Source organism: Aplidium turbinatum, chromosome 12 (assembly GCF_918807975.1).
Source record: "Aplidium turbinatum chromosome 12, kaAplTurb1.1, whole genome shotgun sequence".
Taxonomy (NCBI): domain Eukaryota; kingdom Metazoa; phylum Chordata; class Ascidiacea; order Aplousobranchia; family Polyclinidae; genus Aplidium; species Aplidium turbinatum.
In genome coordinates this window covers 3,636,329-3,656,845 of record NC_137483.1, presented here as the reverse complement: position 1 = coordinate 3,656,845, position 20,517 = coordinate 3,636,329, and the positions used below count along the sequence as shown (strand labels likewise).

General features: G+C 37.7%; 1 protein-coding gene across 1 annotated transcript; it reads left to right on the top strand.

Moving 5' to 3' along the window:
- Positions 1–3,619: 3,619 nt before the first annotated feature.
- LOC145781146 (coiled-coil domain-containing protein 154-like) lies at positions 3,620–18,874 on the top strand. The gene is made up of 17 exons (XM_082592910.1): positions 3,620–3,863; positions 4,281–4,377; positions 8,565–8,783; positions 9,049–9,222; positions 9,593–9,732; positions 10,046–10,148; positions 10,672–10,818; positions 11,548–11,705; positions 12,159–12,302; positions 12,738–12,918; positions 13,297–13,395; positions 14,160–14,295; positions 14,661–14,896; positions 15,301–15,518; positions 16,166–16,499; positions 17,070–17,313; positions 17,890–18,874. Exons 1-17 carry the CDS (start codon positions 3,670–3,672, stop codon positions 18,102–18,104), a joined length of 3,039 nt encoding a protein of 1,012 aa, XP_082449036.1. The 5' UTR covers positions 3,620–3,669; the 3' UTR covers positions 18,105–18,874.
- The last annotated feature ends 1,643 nt before the right edge of the window (positions 18,875–20,517 follow it).

Here is a 20,517-nt window from a genome sequence, read left to right as displayed (position 1 = left end):
TAACCCACGAGTAGACTACGTTTGCAAAAACCACACAGGCGTTTTTCTGCTGTATTTTTAAAAGCCTTCTTATTTTTCTGTTGGTTTTCACAATATGGCATTGGTATACACCATATGCTCCCATATGTTTTTATTGTGTGTTTTCAGCTTTGTAGCTATTTATACAAGTAGCCTACTACTCCATGCTTATTTCTGAAGACACCTGTAAAGAAGCGATTAATCAATTTTTCAAGGTGAAACATTTTTTTTCGTTTTTTAAAGGGGCATGTGCGGTAAGGGTGGTTAATTTTCATTCCAGTTCAGTCAACTTAATCTACTTAAATAGAAGTTTAATATCTGACATTGTGATGTAATTTGACTCACTGCCAGTTCTTTCTATCTCTTAGACGCAAAGAGACTTTGGAAAGATTGATGACGTAGTTTATTGGGATATTAAGCGTTAAACAGTCAATTAAATGTCGCACAGTTTTACTTTTGAGGTTGTAGATTGCTTCCAAAAATACAGAAAATTTCTTCGTCCACTTCAAAATAGACATACGCTACTACTTGCAACTGCAACTTTACAATTGACAAAAACTTCCACTTTTGCATTCTGTTCATTATCAACTAGAACTCTACAATCGTCTTCAACATACTTTCGATTACAACTTTTCTACTTCTAATCCTCATAATGTACAACTCTACAAATCATACTCAAAGAACGCGGCTATTTATACAAGGTTTGTTTTGACCAAAAGATTCCAGAAACTATGGTAATATTACTTCACAATAACTCATTCTTCTGGTCAACAAGTTAAAGTCGTTTCCAGAATTGCACAAACCCAAAATATTCTAGAAGCAAGTTTTGCAATAAAAGATTACGCAATTAAAGATTACTTAAGACAAGATTTACACAATTAAAACAGCACACTTATTTAAGAATATATAATGCAGCCTGCCGTGGGGCTACGCACATTTATTGTGACACTCACATTTGCCTACTCTTATAATGGGGAAAGACACTCCTTGGACTAGAGTAGGCGAAGTGCCTCCTAAATTTGTTTTTCCCGCTAATAAATGTCATGATAAAAATACAAAAAAACAACATGTTTTCATAAGTTTAAAAATGCGTATAGTCGCTCATGTTAACTAATTGCAACCCTGATATGACTGTGGGCCTATATGATCACTCGATGACTAATCCCTTGCATTCTTTCAATTAAAGTTAGAAATTAAAATTTATAGAAACGTTTTTTTCCGTAACTTAAAGTTTTCCTGAACCAATGTCCCAACTGCGCTGAATGAAAGCAATGTCTTCAAAAAAGTTGTAAATTTTTTAAACTTTTTTTTAATTCATTGTACAATTAAATTCTTTCTCTCTCCATTTTGCTTTAAAAAAAAAAGCCTGGTCTTCATCCCGAAACATCAGGGTCGACCAGTTGTTTACAGTAACTCACCTTTAACTTAAATTAACTTTGACTTAAATTTCTCTCCATTGTTGGTTATTATTATTACGTTTGATTTTTGGTTAAAGAAAAACATGTTTTCATTTATTAACCGTCGCATTCACTCCTCCATTCGTTTTATATCAGACCTGGTGTCATCCGATTGTTTTTATCGTTTAGAATACTTTCAACTCTTCCAACGCTCATTGTATTTGAGTTTGTAACAGTAGATGTTCAGTGAGCTCTTCGTCAAAAGTGGTTCTTTGTGATCTTCGTGCATTTGTAGTTTGTGCATTATTTTGTTGTTTTAGATATGAACAGCTTTGATGCAAATACATAATAATAATATACAATCAAACCAAGGATACAAAATTATTGTCATCTCTGTGAGATACTTTTGGTGATTACGTCTAAAAGACGTAATGATAAACTTACCGGTATGTTTGTTTTCTGCATTAACGTTCTTTTCAAATGTAATCTAGGATTGATAACAGGCTTCGCCTGATTGTAAGCCCAGTGTGGTTGATGTGGTTGATTGCATATGGTTATAATTTTTACTATTGTTACTGGTGATTTGTATAAATTTTGTACAAGCCTTGCCTACCATACAATGTCAACAGATTATAATAACGATAATAACAACATTAATATAGCATCACATCCACAGTGCGAACTATGCTTTTGCGCGCGGTAGCCTACATGACGATGGTGATAAAATAATACGGTGCAGGATTTTCAGTCATAATGTTCAGATAAACATAATAAGATCTAAAGATTATTGTTATTAAGCCACTCTTGAAAATGTCGCAAAATCTTTCCACTGAAAACGTGTTGTTGAGTTTACTTCATGAAACAACCACTTGAGCTAGCTGTCTATTGTTACTTACGAGGTATTCTCAGTCTTTACTTTTACGTTGCTTAAACATCGGCCAACGTTAAAAGCGTCATCTTTCACAGTGTTGTGTATTTCATTCAACTTAATCTAATGTTTTTGAAACAAACTTTGTCTTCACAGACTGTAACAGGCAAGCTCAGACACATTGTACAGATGTAGGCTAACCTTTGTTTTAGTTAGCCGCAAATCATCAAATAACACACAGTCATGCTATGGCAGGTTTTGTTATACTTTTAATATTTTCAACCAAACGAAAGAGCGAAAACGAAACCATTTACGATAATCGTTGGAAATGTAGTAAGTTTTTATGACCCCAAAATCTATACCATGGTATTGTAACGTGGTATTCCATCAATTGGCTTTTGTAAGATGTTGACAAAGCCCTGGTATTAAGTTACATTTAGTATTCAGTTGGATTGAAACAAGTTGTTAGCATAGGTCGAATTTTTAAGCGACTACATACGGTATAGCTTAAAGCAGATTAGTTGTGTATTGGAGAAGAAAATATACTTTACGCATGATAAACTAAATGTAGCAATGGCAAAGTATAATGCACTGCTAAGTAAGTATGTAGGGTATTATTATCACAAGCAAGAAGCTAGCAACACCTACCGCTATAAAAATATATTAAAAGTTATTGAGCAAAAGGTTAAAAAGGTTTTGAAAGCCTGTCGATCTGTTTAAAAAACAAATAGCCCAAAATGAAGACACAACACTTATGTTCAGCAAACGTTTCGAAAAACGAAACTGTTTTGATCTTAGCCTAGTAGCACTGAAGATAAAAACAGTTTAGTTACCTGTGGCAAGGTAAGAGGCACATCCCACAAAACTGTGGAACAAATACTTAAATCAGTGGTTCTTAAACGAGAAGAAATTTCTCCAAAGAGATAAATTTCAGTGAAAGAATTTTTACTTTATAGCTGAGTTTTTATAGATACTGTATCGCATTTGAATAACTGTTTATGTTAGTAGACTATCGATTTTTTCAATTTATTATGACACCTTGTAACGTATTTGCATGTTGCGTAGTGGACAATCACATCTGTCACCCTGTTTATTTTATTTTTGTAAATGAAATTAATAAAATAGTTTGATAGTGCTTACAAGGAAGAAGTATTCTTTGTGATTTTAAAAGTAACATTTTGAGGCAAAGGGTTCCTTCCTAAAGTTGGTCGCATTGTAGCAGCTTACCAACTTAATTGAAAGCTGATCATTGTGACAAAACAGTCAATATTTCATTTTAAAGTTAGCACACTTTGTCGCCACGTCATATTTTTCATTTGTCAGTTGTCATTTTGTCAGGAAGAAGTAGGAAAACTTAAAAAAAAATTGTCCAGTTTCTAAATTTCAATGGCTGGTAGGCATAGGTTAGCCGTACTGCCTGGTCTGTCGTCTCGTACAGGCACTGCAAGCTTAGCAGGCAATGATTTTGTGGCTACGCTTGCAACTTTGGATGATGACAACAGACAACTTGTACCTTTGTCAGCACCCAAATCAAATATAAGAAACAACGGAAGACACTGGAATACACTATCTTCCATCAAGTAAGTTGAAATGTAGCCCCTTTTAACACAGTTTCTTACATTTTTGTAATAAGTTTACAGTAGGCTACCGTTTTGTGATGTAGGATTGTAGGCTGCTAACCCTGTCAATCGAAAACAGCTTTGTTGCTTAGCCTTGGACTGCGAATGTGGCCTCATTTGAAGGTTAAGCGTAAGTACATCTTCACGTAATTGCTAGCCTATAACACATCATCTGTATATCCTTGCAAGATCAAAGTATTTTTTCCAAAAATTAAGCAAGTATGATTCCCTTTAGTTCAATTCTTTGGCTGGATAATTAGGCTACGAAATATCTCCGAAAATATTTGCAGCCTGATTAAAGTAGGCTACAGTCTGGTAATAGTACAGTTTGGTAAACGTATAGCAACAAATTGTTTGACCACTGATTTCATATCTTAGATCCAGAGATAGCGAAGACGCGTTAGCTTCACCCATTCATCAAATTAGCACCCGAATAGGGGTTTTAGAAGAAGCGAACAAAGCTATTTTGGAAGAGGTTAGTAAGACAGAAAGAAACTTTGCTTTCAACCAGGTTCCACTGGTTTAGGTCATTGATGGACACATGATTGGAATGCCTGATATAACCATGTAGGCTATTGTACAGTAATTAATAAATTTACTGTAGTAAAGAATTAAATTATAGAATTTTGACTTTTATTCACTGTAGCCTACTAATTTTTAGAAACGCAAACTTTTTGAACATACAAAAACGTCAACCAAATATGGGCTGTGTAGCCTACTTAGTCTGGGAGCCTACGACAGAAGATTTCACCCCATTAAGGTACAAAAAGTTTGACCCCTTGAAGTTACTGGGGTCAACCATGTCACTCACAAAAAGTATGGAAGATTGACCGCGCCTGGTGGATCTGGTCCCTAGAGCCCCCTAAAAAGCCCAAAAAGGGGGTTAATTTCACCCCATAAGGTACATGGACCAAACTTGGTGAAAACGAAGTTCTATGTCAGGACATCACAAAAATATCAAATCTAACAATAGTTTTGGGAGGAAAGATGATGTAAGACTCCCCCAAAGTGACCCCCCAGGGGGTTAATTGCACACCATAAGGTAGGCTACATGGACTAAAGTAGGTTAAATCGAAGTCTTATTTCACGGCATAACAAAAATATCAAATCTAACAATATTTTCGGGTGGAAAGGTGATGTAAGATGTCATCAAAATAACCCTAAGAGGGTTTATTTCGCCATAGAGTACATGGACCAAACGTGGTCAAAACGAAGTCTTATAGGACACCACAAAATAAACGGTCGTTTCTTTAGCCTATTCTTCATTGTCACTGCTGTCGCTTTCACTTTCTTCGTCTTATTCTTCGTCTTATTTGGATAGTCAGTTGTTCAATTAAGTCAACATTTAGTGGTCGTATCAAGATCTTGGATCAATTTTCTGGCTACTGTAGCCACGGCGCCGATCCCTATAGGACAGTGGGGACATGTCCCCACCATCTTTTTACATGTCTCCATCATCTTTTTACATTATTTTTGTAACGTAAAAGGGAAAATATTACCCGAATGTCACAATTTTACCAGTCAAACGTTTAAAATATATTGAAAGGAGGGGACAACATTTTTGTTTCATGCGAGGAAGCCCCAACCGTAGTAGAAATGTTTTATTAGGCAGAGAAACCCTGGTGTAACTCGCAAATTGTATTTAATTTGGTTACGCCAGGGCCACACAGTTGCAGAGTTTTAGAATTACTTTGAAAGAGTCGTACAAGCATGTAGTGCAGTAAGTGTAGCTTGTGTTACTTTTGTATAAGAAAAAAGCTATTTTTTCACTTATTATTACATTGAGGTTAAGAGCTGCTGAAATGTCTTTACCGGTTTGGCAAAAAATTGTATATAGGAAAATCAGCAGTTGGAAGGCTGGCAGGCAGCTTTTTTTCAATTGAAAAAACTCTTACCCTACCCAATTTTTAAAAGACTTGTCACGTTCCAAATCGTCTTCAGTATGGACATTGGACATGGCCATGGTCAACCTCCTAAACTTCAAGATCGATCGGTCAGAGTATTTTGCAGTCATTGACAGCTCGCAGCAAAATCTTACTGACTATTTCAAGTCGACCGATCTTGAGCACTACAAAATTCTACAAGAATCACTCTTTAGTGGAAAGCTACAATCACATTTGGTAGACGATTATTATCTTCAGTTCTTTGACACAGAGTCCCTTGCACAAGATTTTCGAATGATATTCAAGAAGATACCATCCGCTGTCCGGCAAATGTTTCCGCAAGTGGAACTTTTGCTCATATCACCAGCCCGCTCGTGTTCAGCTGAACGCTCATTTTCAACTTTGCGACGTATCAAAACTTTGTTACGATCTACCATGACACAGAAACGGCCAAATCATGCAATGGTCTGCTATGTGCACAATAAAGTTTTGAATTCGATCAACCTTCATTACAAGCCAAGGATCAACCAAGGACTTCGTTTTTAATTCGCCGGAGACTCGTTGCCGAGTTGCAGTGTTTGGACTTCTGCTGTCCAATGCTGACACTGACAATTAAAATACATCGCATTAGACTTGTAGCCTATCTACTGTAGCCCCATTTGTTTGTTTGTTGAACAAACCCCAATCTTTCAGCTCGCTTCGCTCGTCTGCCCTTTCTTTCCTAGTAAATGTCCCCACCAATCTTAGAAAGCGATCGGCGCCCATGACTGTAGCCTATATGCTTCTTATGTACTTTCTGTTTTTGGTGTTACAAAGCCATGTATTGTCATGTCCTGTGGCCTTTTTTCGATTGACTCAATATGATTTATACAAAAACTTTTTGTAAAGTAGGCTATAGTTTCATTTCATGCATCATGGGACAGCTTGTGAATGTATTTCACCAAAACCTATATCATGGCCACCTAAAGATACGGCCTGATTTGTCACATTTTGCAGAAATTTCCAGGTTTTTCTAACTTTGGGCGAACGTTTAAATAATTTTTTCTAAAAATTAGATTTTTACGCTTTCTTTACTCTTTTCCCCAGATGACACAATAAGTTTTAACATCCTCACATGATGAAAAACAAAGAAAATTTGATTTCGAAGATTTTAGTCAGACTGTTAATTTTTCAATAACAGTCTGATTTAGCGTTTTTCAACTTACTTTTTCTCATTTGCTATTGCTTCCCCAAGGCAAAAAAAAGGTTTTATATCATTAGGAAGCCGCAAAAAGTAAAAACATCTCAAAAAATGTCAGTCAAGCACTAGCAGTAGCTGTAATCAAAATCTGCAAAATGTGACAAATCAGGCCGCATCTCCAGGTGGCCATGCCTATATATAAATATTTTTAGATTTAATCCATTGGTACTGTCCTGGCATAGCACTACCGTTACACCAAGGTTGGTTCGAGTAAGGAATGAAGTAAATTAAATTATAGGAGAAGATTCACTTTTGGGTAGGTCTTTTATCATCTTCCCAACTGAGAGTATTGTTAGATTTGATATTTTGTGGTGTCCTAGGACCTATAAGACTTCGTTTTGACCACGTTTAGTCCATGTACTCTATGATGAAATAAACCTTCTGGGGGTTACTTTGATGACATCTTACATCACCTTTCCACCCGAAAATATTGTTAGATTTGATATTTTTGTTATGCCGTGAAATAAGACTTCGATTTAACCTACTTTAGTCCATGTAGCCTACCTTATGGTGTGCAATTAACCCCCCGGGGGGTCACTTTGGGAGAGTCTTACATCATCTTTCCTCCCAAAACTATTGTTAGATTTGATATTTTTGTGATATCCTGACATAAGACTTCGATTTAACCTACTTTAGTCCATGTAGCCTACCTTCTGGTGTGCAATTAACCCCCCGGGGGGTCACTTTGGGGGGTCTTACATCACCTTTCCACTCGAAAATATTGTTAGATTTGATATTTTTGTGATGTCCTGACATAAAACTTCGTATTCACCAAGTTTGGTCCATGTACCTTATGGGGTGAAATTAACCCCCTTTTTGGGCTTTTTAGGGGGCTCTAGCGTCCAGATCCACCCGGTGCTGTCAATCTTCCATACTTTTTGTGAGTGACATGGTTGACCCTAGTAACTTCAAGGGGTCAAACCTTTTGTACTTTATGGGGTGAAATCTTCTGTCGTAGGCTCTCGGTCTAACTCTATGATAAGTGCTAAAATTTGAGATACTGATAAAGCACACGCGATAACTTTCACTAGAAAGTTGTAAAGCACCACAAATAGAAATAGATTTAAATTCTGTAGCGTTGTGGAGTATTAATATCATATATGATATTATGAAATCATTTATTTTTTTGTCCAAAACTTGTACAAAACGAAAAAGGGTAGCGTTATCTACAATAGGCTACCAGCACTCTGGGACGTTGAGAGGATAATTTGAGTCTAGTATCAATGAGATCCTCAGCACTACATCAAACACTTATTTAAGAAAAACGCATTATATGCGAACAATTTCTTTAAACGTTTGGGCTCCTCAAATTATGCCAAGTCCTAAAGTACCCCTGGACTTCCCTGCCAACGCTACTGCCAGCATGTCAATCAACGTGAAAAAGTGGCAAAACCTTGAAAAGTTTAATACGTTTAAAATCAAGCCCTTGTTGATCTGGTAAATTTCTTTTCGAGAAAAGGCTGCTGGTATTTTCGGTGTATTAAAAGATATGAGATTTCATATGTCCATTAACTGCTCTGACTTCTGAGGCTTTTGTAGGTTTACAGACTGCAGGGTAATGTGAGAGCTGACGACTACGCAAAGAAAGAAGCAGCAAGAGACGAAAAGAAAATTCAAAGAGATCTCATGGATACAATACGTGCAAGTAATGATGTCATCGGTCAGCTGACGTCACGCTTGCGTAAAGCCGAGGAAAAACTGCATCAAGAACGTGAAAACGTCAATAACGTTACCCTCCATGCGAAGAAACTCGAACAAGTAAACTGAAGATTTATAACATCTGTACAACTTTGAAGCTTTTTAACCCTAGCAGTTTGGCTTTGTAGCCTGGTGGGTAACATCCTGGAAAACGTTTATACAGAAACTTTATCCAAACATGGCTTTTTAGCTTGCAATTTCGGATTGATTATTATGATTGTTGGGAATGATTATTTTCGGGCTGAAACATACTTTTGTAACAACATTGATGGTTTCGCAGCTTTGCAATCACAATGAGACGAAATCACAACAAATATTTGCTTAGATCGTATTCAGCGCTCAGAAGGACGCGGAATCGCAAAAAGATTCACAGATCATTCAAACTGGAGATCTCCGTCACCGGATAGATGAATTGTCGAGAAAGTGGGAGCGAAGCGACAGGGTGGCAGAGTTAATGACAGATGAATATCATCAGTTAAAGAAGAAGCTCGAAATCCAGGTACTTTTTTATCGTTTCAGGCCTATGCTCGATGGTATATATTTTTAAGTGAACTTGAGGACAAGAAAACTAAATTTTGTGCTATACGTCACATATTCATATATTTTAAGCCCTAAAGGCCTTGCATAGATAATGAAAGCTTTAATTAGATTTGAAAAAGTTTTTTTGCTGGCTGGTGATTGTCAGTTAGTTTGTTTAATTTGTTTCAATTTCTTGTTTAAAACTAAACATAGAATTGTTGGCTACTAACCCTAAGCGCACTACTTTCATCTTAATATTTATAAACGGTCAGCACACTACAAGAGAATCTTTGAGAGTGTTGGTAGATATTGTTGTTGCATTGTAATTGTAACTTCAATTGGTTTTGCAGACGATGGAATTATCTCAGCTACAAAACGAAACGATCCAGCGCTCCAAGCGAACGGAAGATGAAATAAAACAAACCAAGGAACACGCCCGGATTCAGAAAGATAGCAACTCTCTAGCTGAACAGAACAACTTGCAACTAAGGTATAATTTCTTTGTTGTTAAGCAGAAAGAAAGTTTTTAAGGGGGTAGTGGAAAATATCTGTCATTGGCGTATAATCAGGCGGTGCCCTGTAGACTTTGCATTCCATGAAGCAATGCACAGAGCGTAACAATAATGACTTTTGTCGTGAGAGGCGCAGAAAGTTTAATCCTTTTCGGATAATGGAAGCTCTAGCTATGCCACTGTTGAAGTTGGTTTGGTCGACAAACTAGATATGACAAATAAGATGGCATGGACCTTCCTAGGAGGGTTCTGGTTAGTTTTTGGTAATTTTTTTTATATTTGGTATCGTAGGCGTCTGCTGGAATCCCGGATGACGGAAGCGCGGGATGCAATGGCGGAGATGAAGAATAGAATGGCCCAAAACGAAAACAGTGCAAGATCTCAAATGCAACAGGTGGGTAAAAGTGGTCCCATACTTGATTTCAAGCATTGTGATAAAAAGATAAGGTTCTCAACACACTAAGCTTTCAGCACTAACTACAGTAGGGTGGCCAGTTTCTTTCCCTCACATGCCTTTCCTTCAGCAACTACGCCCATCCAATTTATTACACCCTAGGAAGAGGTCAGGGGTGTTCTTCCACAAGCCCACAACCATGCAACAGATGAGACACAGAATGATGAAGCTGTTAATTTTTAGCGTACAGCATTGAAAATAACTCAGAGTAAATAAACCTACTTACTGCATGATGATGTGCAATATGATGTTTAACTTATGTTGGGAAATGATTTTAGCTGTTGTACAGCGACAAAAACTGTTTTATTATTATAAACATGCCAGACCGTCTGTTTTACAAAGGCAGATGCGTACATTAATAGTGTGAACATATTGTACAAAGAGAACATTAATATGATGAAAACAAAGCCAAACCCAGAGAAACTACTTTACATTTCACTATCAAGGTCTTGTCTTTCTTTAGTTATCATTGAAGATCACGGATCTTCAGTCAAACATCGCAAATGTGTCCCATCAGAGACAGGAGGAGATGCAGTCCATAGAGAAGTCCAGACAAGAGCAACATCACACGGAGGCAAACGAAAGAATCAAACTGCAAAGTAAAATCCAGGTCCAGCAGAATATGAAATTACAAATGTCATGAAAGTTGCTAAATTTACTCAAGACTTTAATTTTTTGTTAATCTCAACAAAAGTATTGATAGTTTTATAAAATGGGGAGAGACCTATTTCAATCCTGAACGGTTTTGTTGGTTTTTGCAAACAAAGAGACATAAATATCGACCATAGTTTTTATACATTTGTGTAGACTATTCTCTACGTAATACTTTGCGATAAATGGTTTGTTCTTTTACAATCAAGCTGGGAAGTTAGACCTTAATTTTTCGTAAAAAATTATTGCATCAGAGGAATGTGCGTTCTGTTAACATCGGCATAGATGACTACAATGAATCTGTCTGCATTATTATGCTGCTCTTGTTTCATAACAATACAATAGGCCATACTGTATAAGAAGAAGCATTGTTTTGTGGATAGTTATATGGGTCTGCTACTATTCGGTGAGTTCATAACCTGTAACCCCTAACCTTAACCCCTCACCCTAAAACGGCAATGATAATTAGGCTACGGTGCCAGATAATTAAAAAAAAAGAAAATTGAAAAAATCACCGAATAGGGATCGGACTCACCGAATCGGACTCACCGAAACGGGCCATTCCGTAGTTATATAATACCCATTGTTGGACTAGAACTATAATTGAAATTTACATAGTTTTTTGGTAATGATCTATTATCATATATTATTATAATAAGAAGGCATATTTTTCTTTTGTATGTGACAGATAGCGGTTGAAGAGATGAGCGAGAAGCTCCTTCAAAAAGAAGTCCGACTCCGGGAGGAGGCTGTCAAGAAGTTTATCGATATCGAGAAGCTCTTCCAGCAAGAGGAAATGTCGAGATTAGAGTTTGAGAAACAACTCCGGGAAGAAACAGAAGCAAGGTTGGAATCGAATTCGCTGAATTAGCTGTTTTTGCTTTCTTTGTAACTATGTGAAGAATTAAAGCTATTTTGCTCCGTTAAAAAGTTATGCTTGTAACTACCTATGCTTGAGAATAAAAAATTTAGTCAAAACAGACTTCTTGAAATTTTAACTTGCTGGAATTAATGCATGCGTCAATATCCCCTGGGAAAAATCCTTGTACACTGACGTGACGTTGCTTTGAGTAACATTTGCATTTGCTGATTATTTGTTGCTGTGTTGCCTTAAGTCTGTCTTGAATACCTTATTTTAGTACTGACTTGGGTTTGATTTTTGTTTGCAACCTAGCTGGCTTTTAGCAAAATAAACGTTAAAGTGAGGATTTTTGTTTTCACAACATACACCTTGTATACCAAGTCCTTGTACACCAAGTCTAATGCATAAGCTACTATTCTAACTTTCTTTCACACCAGGTGGGGTATGCAGCAGAGGCTCTACTTGGAGGAGATAGAAGCGATGAAGGAGATGAGAAGAAGCGACCGCGCGAAGCAATCCTCTAACATGAAGAAGATTGACGACTATTTGATGTTGCTAGGAGAGAAGTCAAGTCACGATAGGTTGGTAAAATGTAATGAAGTATTAAACAGTCCGTAATTGAATATTATCAACTTGCGTGATCACGATGTTTAAACAAAAAATGTTTGTAATTTTGAAATACAACAAAGTCTTTATAAGCGATAGAGTAACACTGTTTCATTCACGATGCAAGGACATGTGAGACGCCTTTCAGGTATTGTGTCGTCATTATCAAATGTAGGCTATATCATTTAATATGCAGCGTTTTGTTCGGCAAGCTCGCTGTGGTTTTTCACAACTGGTAGGGTTGTTTTATCTTATTTGATCGGCCTTGTCTGTGGCCCACCTTTCCTTTCTTATATTAGGCCTAAGGTTTGTGTGAAATTTGGTAGGCCTATAAAAATTTTGGCAAGGATCCTGCCAAATAATACTGACTGACATCGATCAAGCTTTATGAAAACATAATGTGTTTGAAGGAAAGCTCTCGAGAAAGTTCTACTTGCCGAAATCACGAAAAGAGAAGTGCAGACAAGTCAAGTCACGTCACAAATAGAAGGCGTACAAGAGCAACTCAGAGTTGCCATTTCCGCAGTACAACAAGCATTAGGTGGGGTACAACTACAAGTAAGTCAAGACAAAGAACAAGTCCTCTCACAGGTATGTTCATGTAACCCTATGGTTGAAGCCGATAATGACGGAATAAATAAAACAAACTATGGTTAGAGAAAAGGTTTTGATCCCAGCGATTTTGTGCCCTGTCTGACTGAAGATGCAATTGTAGCGAAATCGATTTCTCATCATTAAAATGGGCTGGTTAACTGTTGCTGCATGATTAGCAATGCATCCTATGCTGTGTGACTAAATGTTGAGAACATCTGACGTTCTAAAGGATCTCAGTTCGATACTCACTCAAAGCGCATGGATATAGATTGGCAAGGCTGCTAACAACTAACTAAAAGTGCTAAGATTGTCTTTTGAGCGTTAGTCTGACAAAGAAGAATAGCGAAGTTTCGATCGTTGTTTCAATGATTTCAGGTGAAAACGCGACTGGCATCTGAAGAAGAGAAGCTGTCTCGGGCGGTCACCGACGTGGACGCGCGACTCACCGCTATATCAATGAGGCTGACGCAACAGGTGGGCATGATGACGTCACAAGTCAGGGTGATCTCTTCCCATTGCTAACCTTTAGATCGTTTCTCAATGTTCTCCAACGTAATTTTCATACCTTGGTTATGTCCTCCCTTCCATGTCGATTGTTGAAGTGTTTCCGCAAAATCGTTGGCTTTCTGGAAGTAACAGTTGAACTTGGACCACTAGGCATATTTATAACTCCTTCAGGTTTCATATTGAAACTCACGAAATTGCTGTGTTTATATTGTATAGTATGTATGATACAGTACTATTTATAACTTAAATAAATTCATAATCGACGAATTCGCAAGATCAAACGACGCTGGTTTGACTCTCGGGGTGTGCGCTTGAGCAACTCATTTCAAGAAGAGTTCTCCATTCAGCTGCCTAGTAAATGGAATAATTGGACTACTGTTTCAGTATAGCTTTATCTCAATTAAGGAACAACGATGATGACAGACAAGCACCTTTGGTCAGAGTTCATAGCATGCTTAACTAACTCTCTATTTGCTGAAAACAGACAATTATATTCATGGATTGAATATACTAATCTTGTTCTTGTTGCTTTAAGAGATTTCTTGTTATCATCCGCTAGTCCCGAACGAAAAAGGAAGTAGCAGCTGCAATAATTGGTATATGTGGCAAAATGTAATCGCTGAAAACGTGCATGATAGGTTAAATGTTTGGATAGTAATGTACAGGAATGTTGCTAGCACAGACATAAAACCGTCATCTTCAATGAGTTAAAGCCTGTTCCATTCTCACAGGATGAGACAGCGGAATCAAAGATGAATCTATTGAAACAATCTGTAAAGGACGATCACAATCAACTGCTCTATAGCACCAACGAGTGGCGAAAATCATCGGACCAAGAATTAACTTCAATGCGTGACGTTTTAAAAGGTAAGGTGGCTGATATTCATTGAGCTTTCTAGAGTTGAACTTTCGCTGCCTAACGATTTTGATTGACTAGAAATTCTTATTTTTGGACTGAGAAAGTTCTTTTGGAAGCTTCTTCCTGGTAGTTTCTCATACTTGTAGAGAGTTTGAAGCACTGACGCAGTCCTGGTTACCGAGATACAGTGTAGTTCCTGCTTGTTGAAGTGTTGTTGCCCGTGCATGTATTAATTCACTCATCTGGTGCCTTGTTTTGCTGAAGCTTATACATCAAAGGTCTCACCATCGCCAGGTCCTTGTCATTTCGTCGCTTGCATATTCAAGGAAATATCATTCTACAGTAGTTCTGATTCCATCACGTTCATTTCCAGAACTTCCACAAAAACTACGCGAAGCACAAGAGCGTCTCGATTTGTTGAAGTCTGATTTTGACACTCGCGTTAAGCTCGAGTCAGAGTCACGGTTGAAGGACCATGACGTCACAAAGAAGCAACTACGTCAAATGGGCCAACAACTTGAAGAAATCGATTCCTCATCGATTGAAGAGAAAATTCGCCTCGCCAACACGGAAAGAGACATCATTGCTGTCCGAGGGGAAGTCTCCCAGGTAGCCGACTGTTTGAAGTGAAGATACTTTTTTTCTTTGCATTATTCTGTTTCCTTATCCAATGAACGCCAGTGGAGATCTATCTTGTAGCAAAATCTATTTTCAACCCAGCTTTTTTTCAGGAAACATTAAAATTTGATAAAACTTAGAACTATAAATGTAATTTTGTTTAATTTCTCAAGAATAGTAGTCTATATCGATATGTTAATCATAAAGATGTTAAGGAAATATAAGCATATGCACTAAGCTGAACAGACCAAAAGCTTACTTCTTGTTCTGCAAAGCTTCTTTATCTCTGATTGTTAAAAGTACCGGTGGAAAGTTAAATCAATTTCTTCGCGTTTGAGTTGCAGCAGTTCAATGTCTTCATAGAAATGAAATGTTGTCAATTTTGCATGAAACAGATCGCGAACATATCGTCGGAGATAAAGTCCAACCTGGGCGTTCGCATCAATTCCGAATCCAAGATGAGGCTGGAGGATACGAGCGCCATCAAGCTGGATCTCGCGCGTCTTCGCGTCGACGTCCAGCCATTGCTGTGGCATCATCACGCTTCTGGAAAGACCTTTGTTAAAACTCCAGTGTCGTTCCTCAATGAGTGGGGTATCTACCAGTGCGCAAGGTAGGCTATGGAATTTCATCAGGGTGCGATTGCGCATTGATTTTAGATATTTAAGGACACTCTTGACTATTCATCAGGCGGCTACTTTACAAACATGGTATCGTACTTTTGACTTTCTATCTGCTTTACAACATAGCACGTTCTTGTGGAATAAGCTATTGTAACGCAACATATTGTGACTATAATCTGTATTTATTTTGACGTTTGTCGATCATACGCAACTCATTTCTTCAAGGAGCTGCATCAGCTATTAATCTGCACATGGTAGTGCACAGAATCGTATTGCTGTAACTAATGAAACAGGCGAAATTCTAAACTACTGTATATTAACCATTAGTTGACTAACTTAAAGACTGGTTTTACTCCGATCTTAAGTTGTGGATCGATGTCAAAAGAAGGAATTGAACTTTCATGATTAATATTGATTTCACATTTCTCTCATTGTCCACTTTTATATAAGTTTTGTTTTGTGTACCGGTAATAATCTGAATTCTCTTTCCACGTTGTTTTGACATTTTGCTCGTGCTTGGCTGGTTCGCTTCAGGTTTGATTTTCATTTTGCAAGTTTAATTGTTTTCCCACAATTGATCTGTGTGTGTCATAATTCTTTTTTTTGTGTCACAATTCTTAATAATTTATTTATGTAGGTGGTATGACATCAAGATGAGATGGCTAAGGCTGCTGGATAAGAGCAGGAAAAGAGGAAAATCAAAGAAAGCTTCACCAAACAAAGCTTCTCCTGCAAAGCAGCTACCTGTAGTCTCGGATCCACCTTCTCCAAACACAAATCGTTCTGCGAAAAATTCTCCTTCTCCTGCTAGAAAATCTTCAGTCAAGTCTACTCGTTCAAAGAATTTTTCATCTTCTTCAGGAAGTTCTCCAGTCAGATCTGCTCATGCGAAGAAGTCTCCATCTGTCTCCAGGAAACCTTCTTCAGATCTGTCTGTTCCTGGTCCTTCTGCCGGTCCAGCAGAACTAGAGGTGAGAACTTTGGTGAAATTTTTTAACATTTCTTACTGTCTTATATTGAGGCGCCTAAAATGCCATGGTATTGTCGTTGTTGAGCACTAGAGTGTAGTATCCTGCCAATAAATCAACCCGTTGCCTTTCCGTAAACTTCAATTTGTATTGAATATGAAATTTTTTAATGGAGTTATAGCACTATATCATTTCTTATCGTTTCCACCCTTTGGTAGCCTACTGCTGAGCGAAATTCTTTCCTTTTTTCTTGCCAATTAAGTTGATTGTGTGTTTTTGACACCAGTTAGTTGTTGTATATTTCTGGGTAAAGATGTGGAACTGCATCCTGTGTGAAGGTTCTATTTTGGAAAATTAAAGCTGCCCAATAATTTTCATTACTTTAAGGCTTACTCTAGTGTGGAATAATATCACTTGTTAGCACCCCGTCTGAGTAAAATAGGCGAAGATGGCTTTTCAATAAACAGTCACTCTTTGACCAGAATTGACCAGCTTGGAGGGTTATGGTCCAACACTCCCCAAAGGCTAAATAAAATCTTATAACGAATTAATCATATCGATGTCTAATTTCAGGCGACAAACGCTTCCTCCGAGGAAGATCGACCGCTTTCTGGTGACGTAGGCGACTTCGGTGACGTAACCGACGACGAAGCTTCAGGTGAAAAACCAAAAACTTCCGAGCCTGCTTGGTACAACCAAGACAATATCTTGCAAGACGAGAAAGCGGATAAACTTGATACGAGGACAGACGGAGAAAAAGATCCAGAGGAAAACGTTGAAGTAACGAAAGGAGGAATGTCCGCAAATGGAAATGAAGGTAATCATTTCACTGTTATTCTATTGTTTTCTTTTTCTAACTACTATTCTTTTTGGCTTTGTATCTTTGTTCATCGAACTTTGTAATCATGTTTTTATTTGCGTCCATTACGACAACATACAGTACATTGCGATCCCAGATGTGATACAACAGACAGCTGGAAGCAGCAAAGTGACATAATAGTCTTCGAGTCTGTCGCTCCCTTTGTTTTGGCATGCTATTAAATGTCTTGCCGAGACACAGCCACGTGCTTTGGAGCGGTGTCGAACCCACGTCCTTTCGAACATTGCGCAGACGTTCTCACCACTCAGCCAAGTTTTGCAAACTTGTGGAGGCTTTGAACTATATTGACTCAAACTTGGTAGCTGAGATTGACAGAGTGAAGACCCCCTTCCCCAAAAATTATTTCCTTCTCTAAATGCCGCTGCCACTAGGTACATCTATCAAACGCTGACAGCAATTCAATCGTTTTTTACGATTAAAAAATGGTTGATTTGTTGTCTAAGCACTCACTGACTATAAATATTTAGAGAAGAATGATGAAAAGTTAAAAAGATGACGTCATTATTTTTTCAGGACAACGTTCTGGCGATGCAAATTCACGTCGAAGCTCCGGAGAAGATAAAGGGTCCAAAAATTCAAGAAAATTAAGTAACAAAAATGGTGCGTCACCTGGTGCTGGCAGCAACAACAGTAATGCTTCCGCTGGACGTCGCTCTAAGGCAATGAGATCTCCAATGAACACAACCAGTGGCGGAGGCCAGTCGTTCGATATGGAAGGAACGAGGTAGACTGGAACTACTTTCTAACCAGATCCCATAAAAACCATGACTGTACAAAAAACGTTTTCTTGGATCGTTTGGACTGTCCCTGAAACTAGAGAGAGACCGAACCGCATCAAATGTTCGAAGATTACGCACAAGTAACAATTTAAAATTGGATTTACTGAAAGAAATGTTAGTGTGAGGCAAAAATGGAAAAATTTTGACAACTTCAGCAAAAAAATCTTTCGAACATTACCTAGTTAGCTAGTCTTCGTCGAAGAGCACGAAATGCGCAATGATGGACACTCAGTTTCGTGTTGACAGCCAGAAAGCACGTTTTGTTTAACATCAAGCCATTTCTGAAATTTTGTGAGTCTATCGTTATGAATCTTAACTCTTAAAGATTTTGATCTCTCAATAATTTTGAGTCTTACTCAAAACTGTGAAGGTCAACTCGTAACCGATCTCTTCAAAAAACAAACTCAAGTTAGGTCATTAGAGTTTTATTTTTGATATAAAAAATTGCTGCTAGCTCTTGTGAAGCACCATGGGTGGTTTTATTTCAATTAATTTGGTTCGTTCTGTTTGCGCACTGTGAAGTTTAAAGCTTGGTTGTAAGAAGAGTGTTATCTTTGTGTTGTAGATTATTTTTATTGAAGGTATAACTTTTGTTGTGGCAGACTATACATGACTTGTTATGTTACTGATTGTCGTATTTCATTTGTGATATCACATAACTCATGCAATGCACGTTTGAATGTCAAACTTACAAAATAAAAAAATCCGCAACTTCTCAAGCACGTGCACCACCTACACACAGTGGAAATTACATTACTTTTTTGTACTTTAAAGAAAACTGTTTAAAAGGCATTATTAACTTCAGAGAGGCCAACTCTCAACCTCAGTTGGTTAGCGCGTGACTTCTGGAACGAAGAAGCTTTCAAGATCAAGCGGCGCTGGTTCGACTCTCGGGGTGTGCGCTTGAGCAACGCACGTTAAGGACTGCTCTCTATTCAGCGGAATCTAATGGATGGAATAATTTCCCGGAAACAAGACTTCAACAATCGGAAACTTCACTCTGTCAATCTCGGTGACCGGGCCTGCGTCAGTGATTCAAAGCCTCTAAAAAGTATGCGAAGCTGCCAGGATTAAGCTCTGCAAGAAGCTTTCCCAGTTCGAGGATATTACGAACTTTAAGGTTTCGGGAAATAAAAAGTTGCTTGTAAACGTGAGATCCACTCAAATCGCGATAAAGCAGCTGAAAAAACGCACTCGGTCATTTTCAGCCTTCTGCCAATCTTGAAACCACAAAGCATTTGGAAGTGGAGCACTTTCAATCTTAAAACGTTTGCTTAAAAGCTCTGCCCTCTTGAAGAATACTAAACAACAGAAATGAACTCTTGAAAATCCTTAACAATCTTTAATTATCCAATTGCTTGGTTTGGTTGATACTTGAAAGTAATTGTTTGTCTCACAACAGCTTAAAGTCATTGACAGACAAACTGCTGAAATTCTCCAGTAAGAATTTTTAAGAATAACTAGGCTACGTCAGGTAACAAGCATCTTTCTCTTGCTAAAATTAAAGGGTGTCCGACGTTTTTTTCGTAAACAGTTGTTCGTAAAACAATTGTTCGTAAAATTAATTCTTTGTAACACAATTCTTCGTAAAGCGTTTCTTCGTGCATGCAATTGACCGTAATACTAATTGTTCGTAAAACAGTTACAATTCTCTACGAACAATTTATTAGGATGCTAGAGATGTGCTGGATGTGACGTGCTGTAGACGAGCAGACAGAGTGTAACTGTAAAGTCCCTGATTTAGAATGGCAGCGAAAAATGAAAGCCAAAACTTTTGTATGTTGGCCAGCTTTATTACAAAGATTATAGTGCACTTAACGCACAAGGGCAAGAAACTACTTATTGGAAATTTGAGCATTTTCAAAGGAAATGTCCTGAACGAGTAACAGCGGGGGAGCCGTAACAATTTTTGACTGGGGGGGCAGGATTATGAAAAAGGGTACTTTTGTTGCTGAAAGGCCAATTTTTTTAAAACAAGGTATAGTGATAATGCTAATCTATCAGCTCACTATCGAGTAATGATACAAGTGTCCGTTATACAAAGAAGGACATCATGCTATGTTATAATGATGTAACCTACTGTGTTGCAGAATTTGTGCTGTGAATATTATTTTGAGCTTTTGATTGAAAGCTTTTGATTAACGATTTCAAAAATATTTTCATTGTCGAATATCTCGAAAACTAAAGCCAATTCGCAAAAAATATGTGCATTTCGGAATCAGGGGCCTTGAAATAATTTAAAATGACTCTCACCTTTATTTGTGCCAAAATTTTTTTGTTGGCCTAGGTTATAATTAGGCTAACAGCGAATAGCATAAATTGTTATATTGCAAATGTGCAGTAGCTTACATGACTTTAAAAG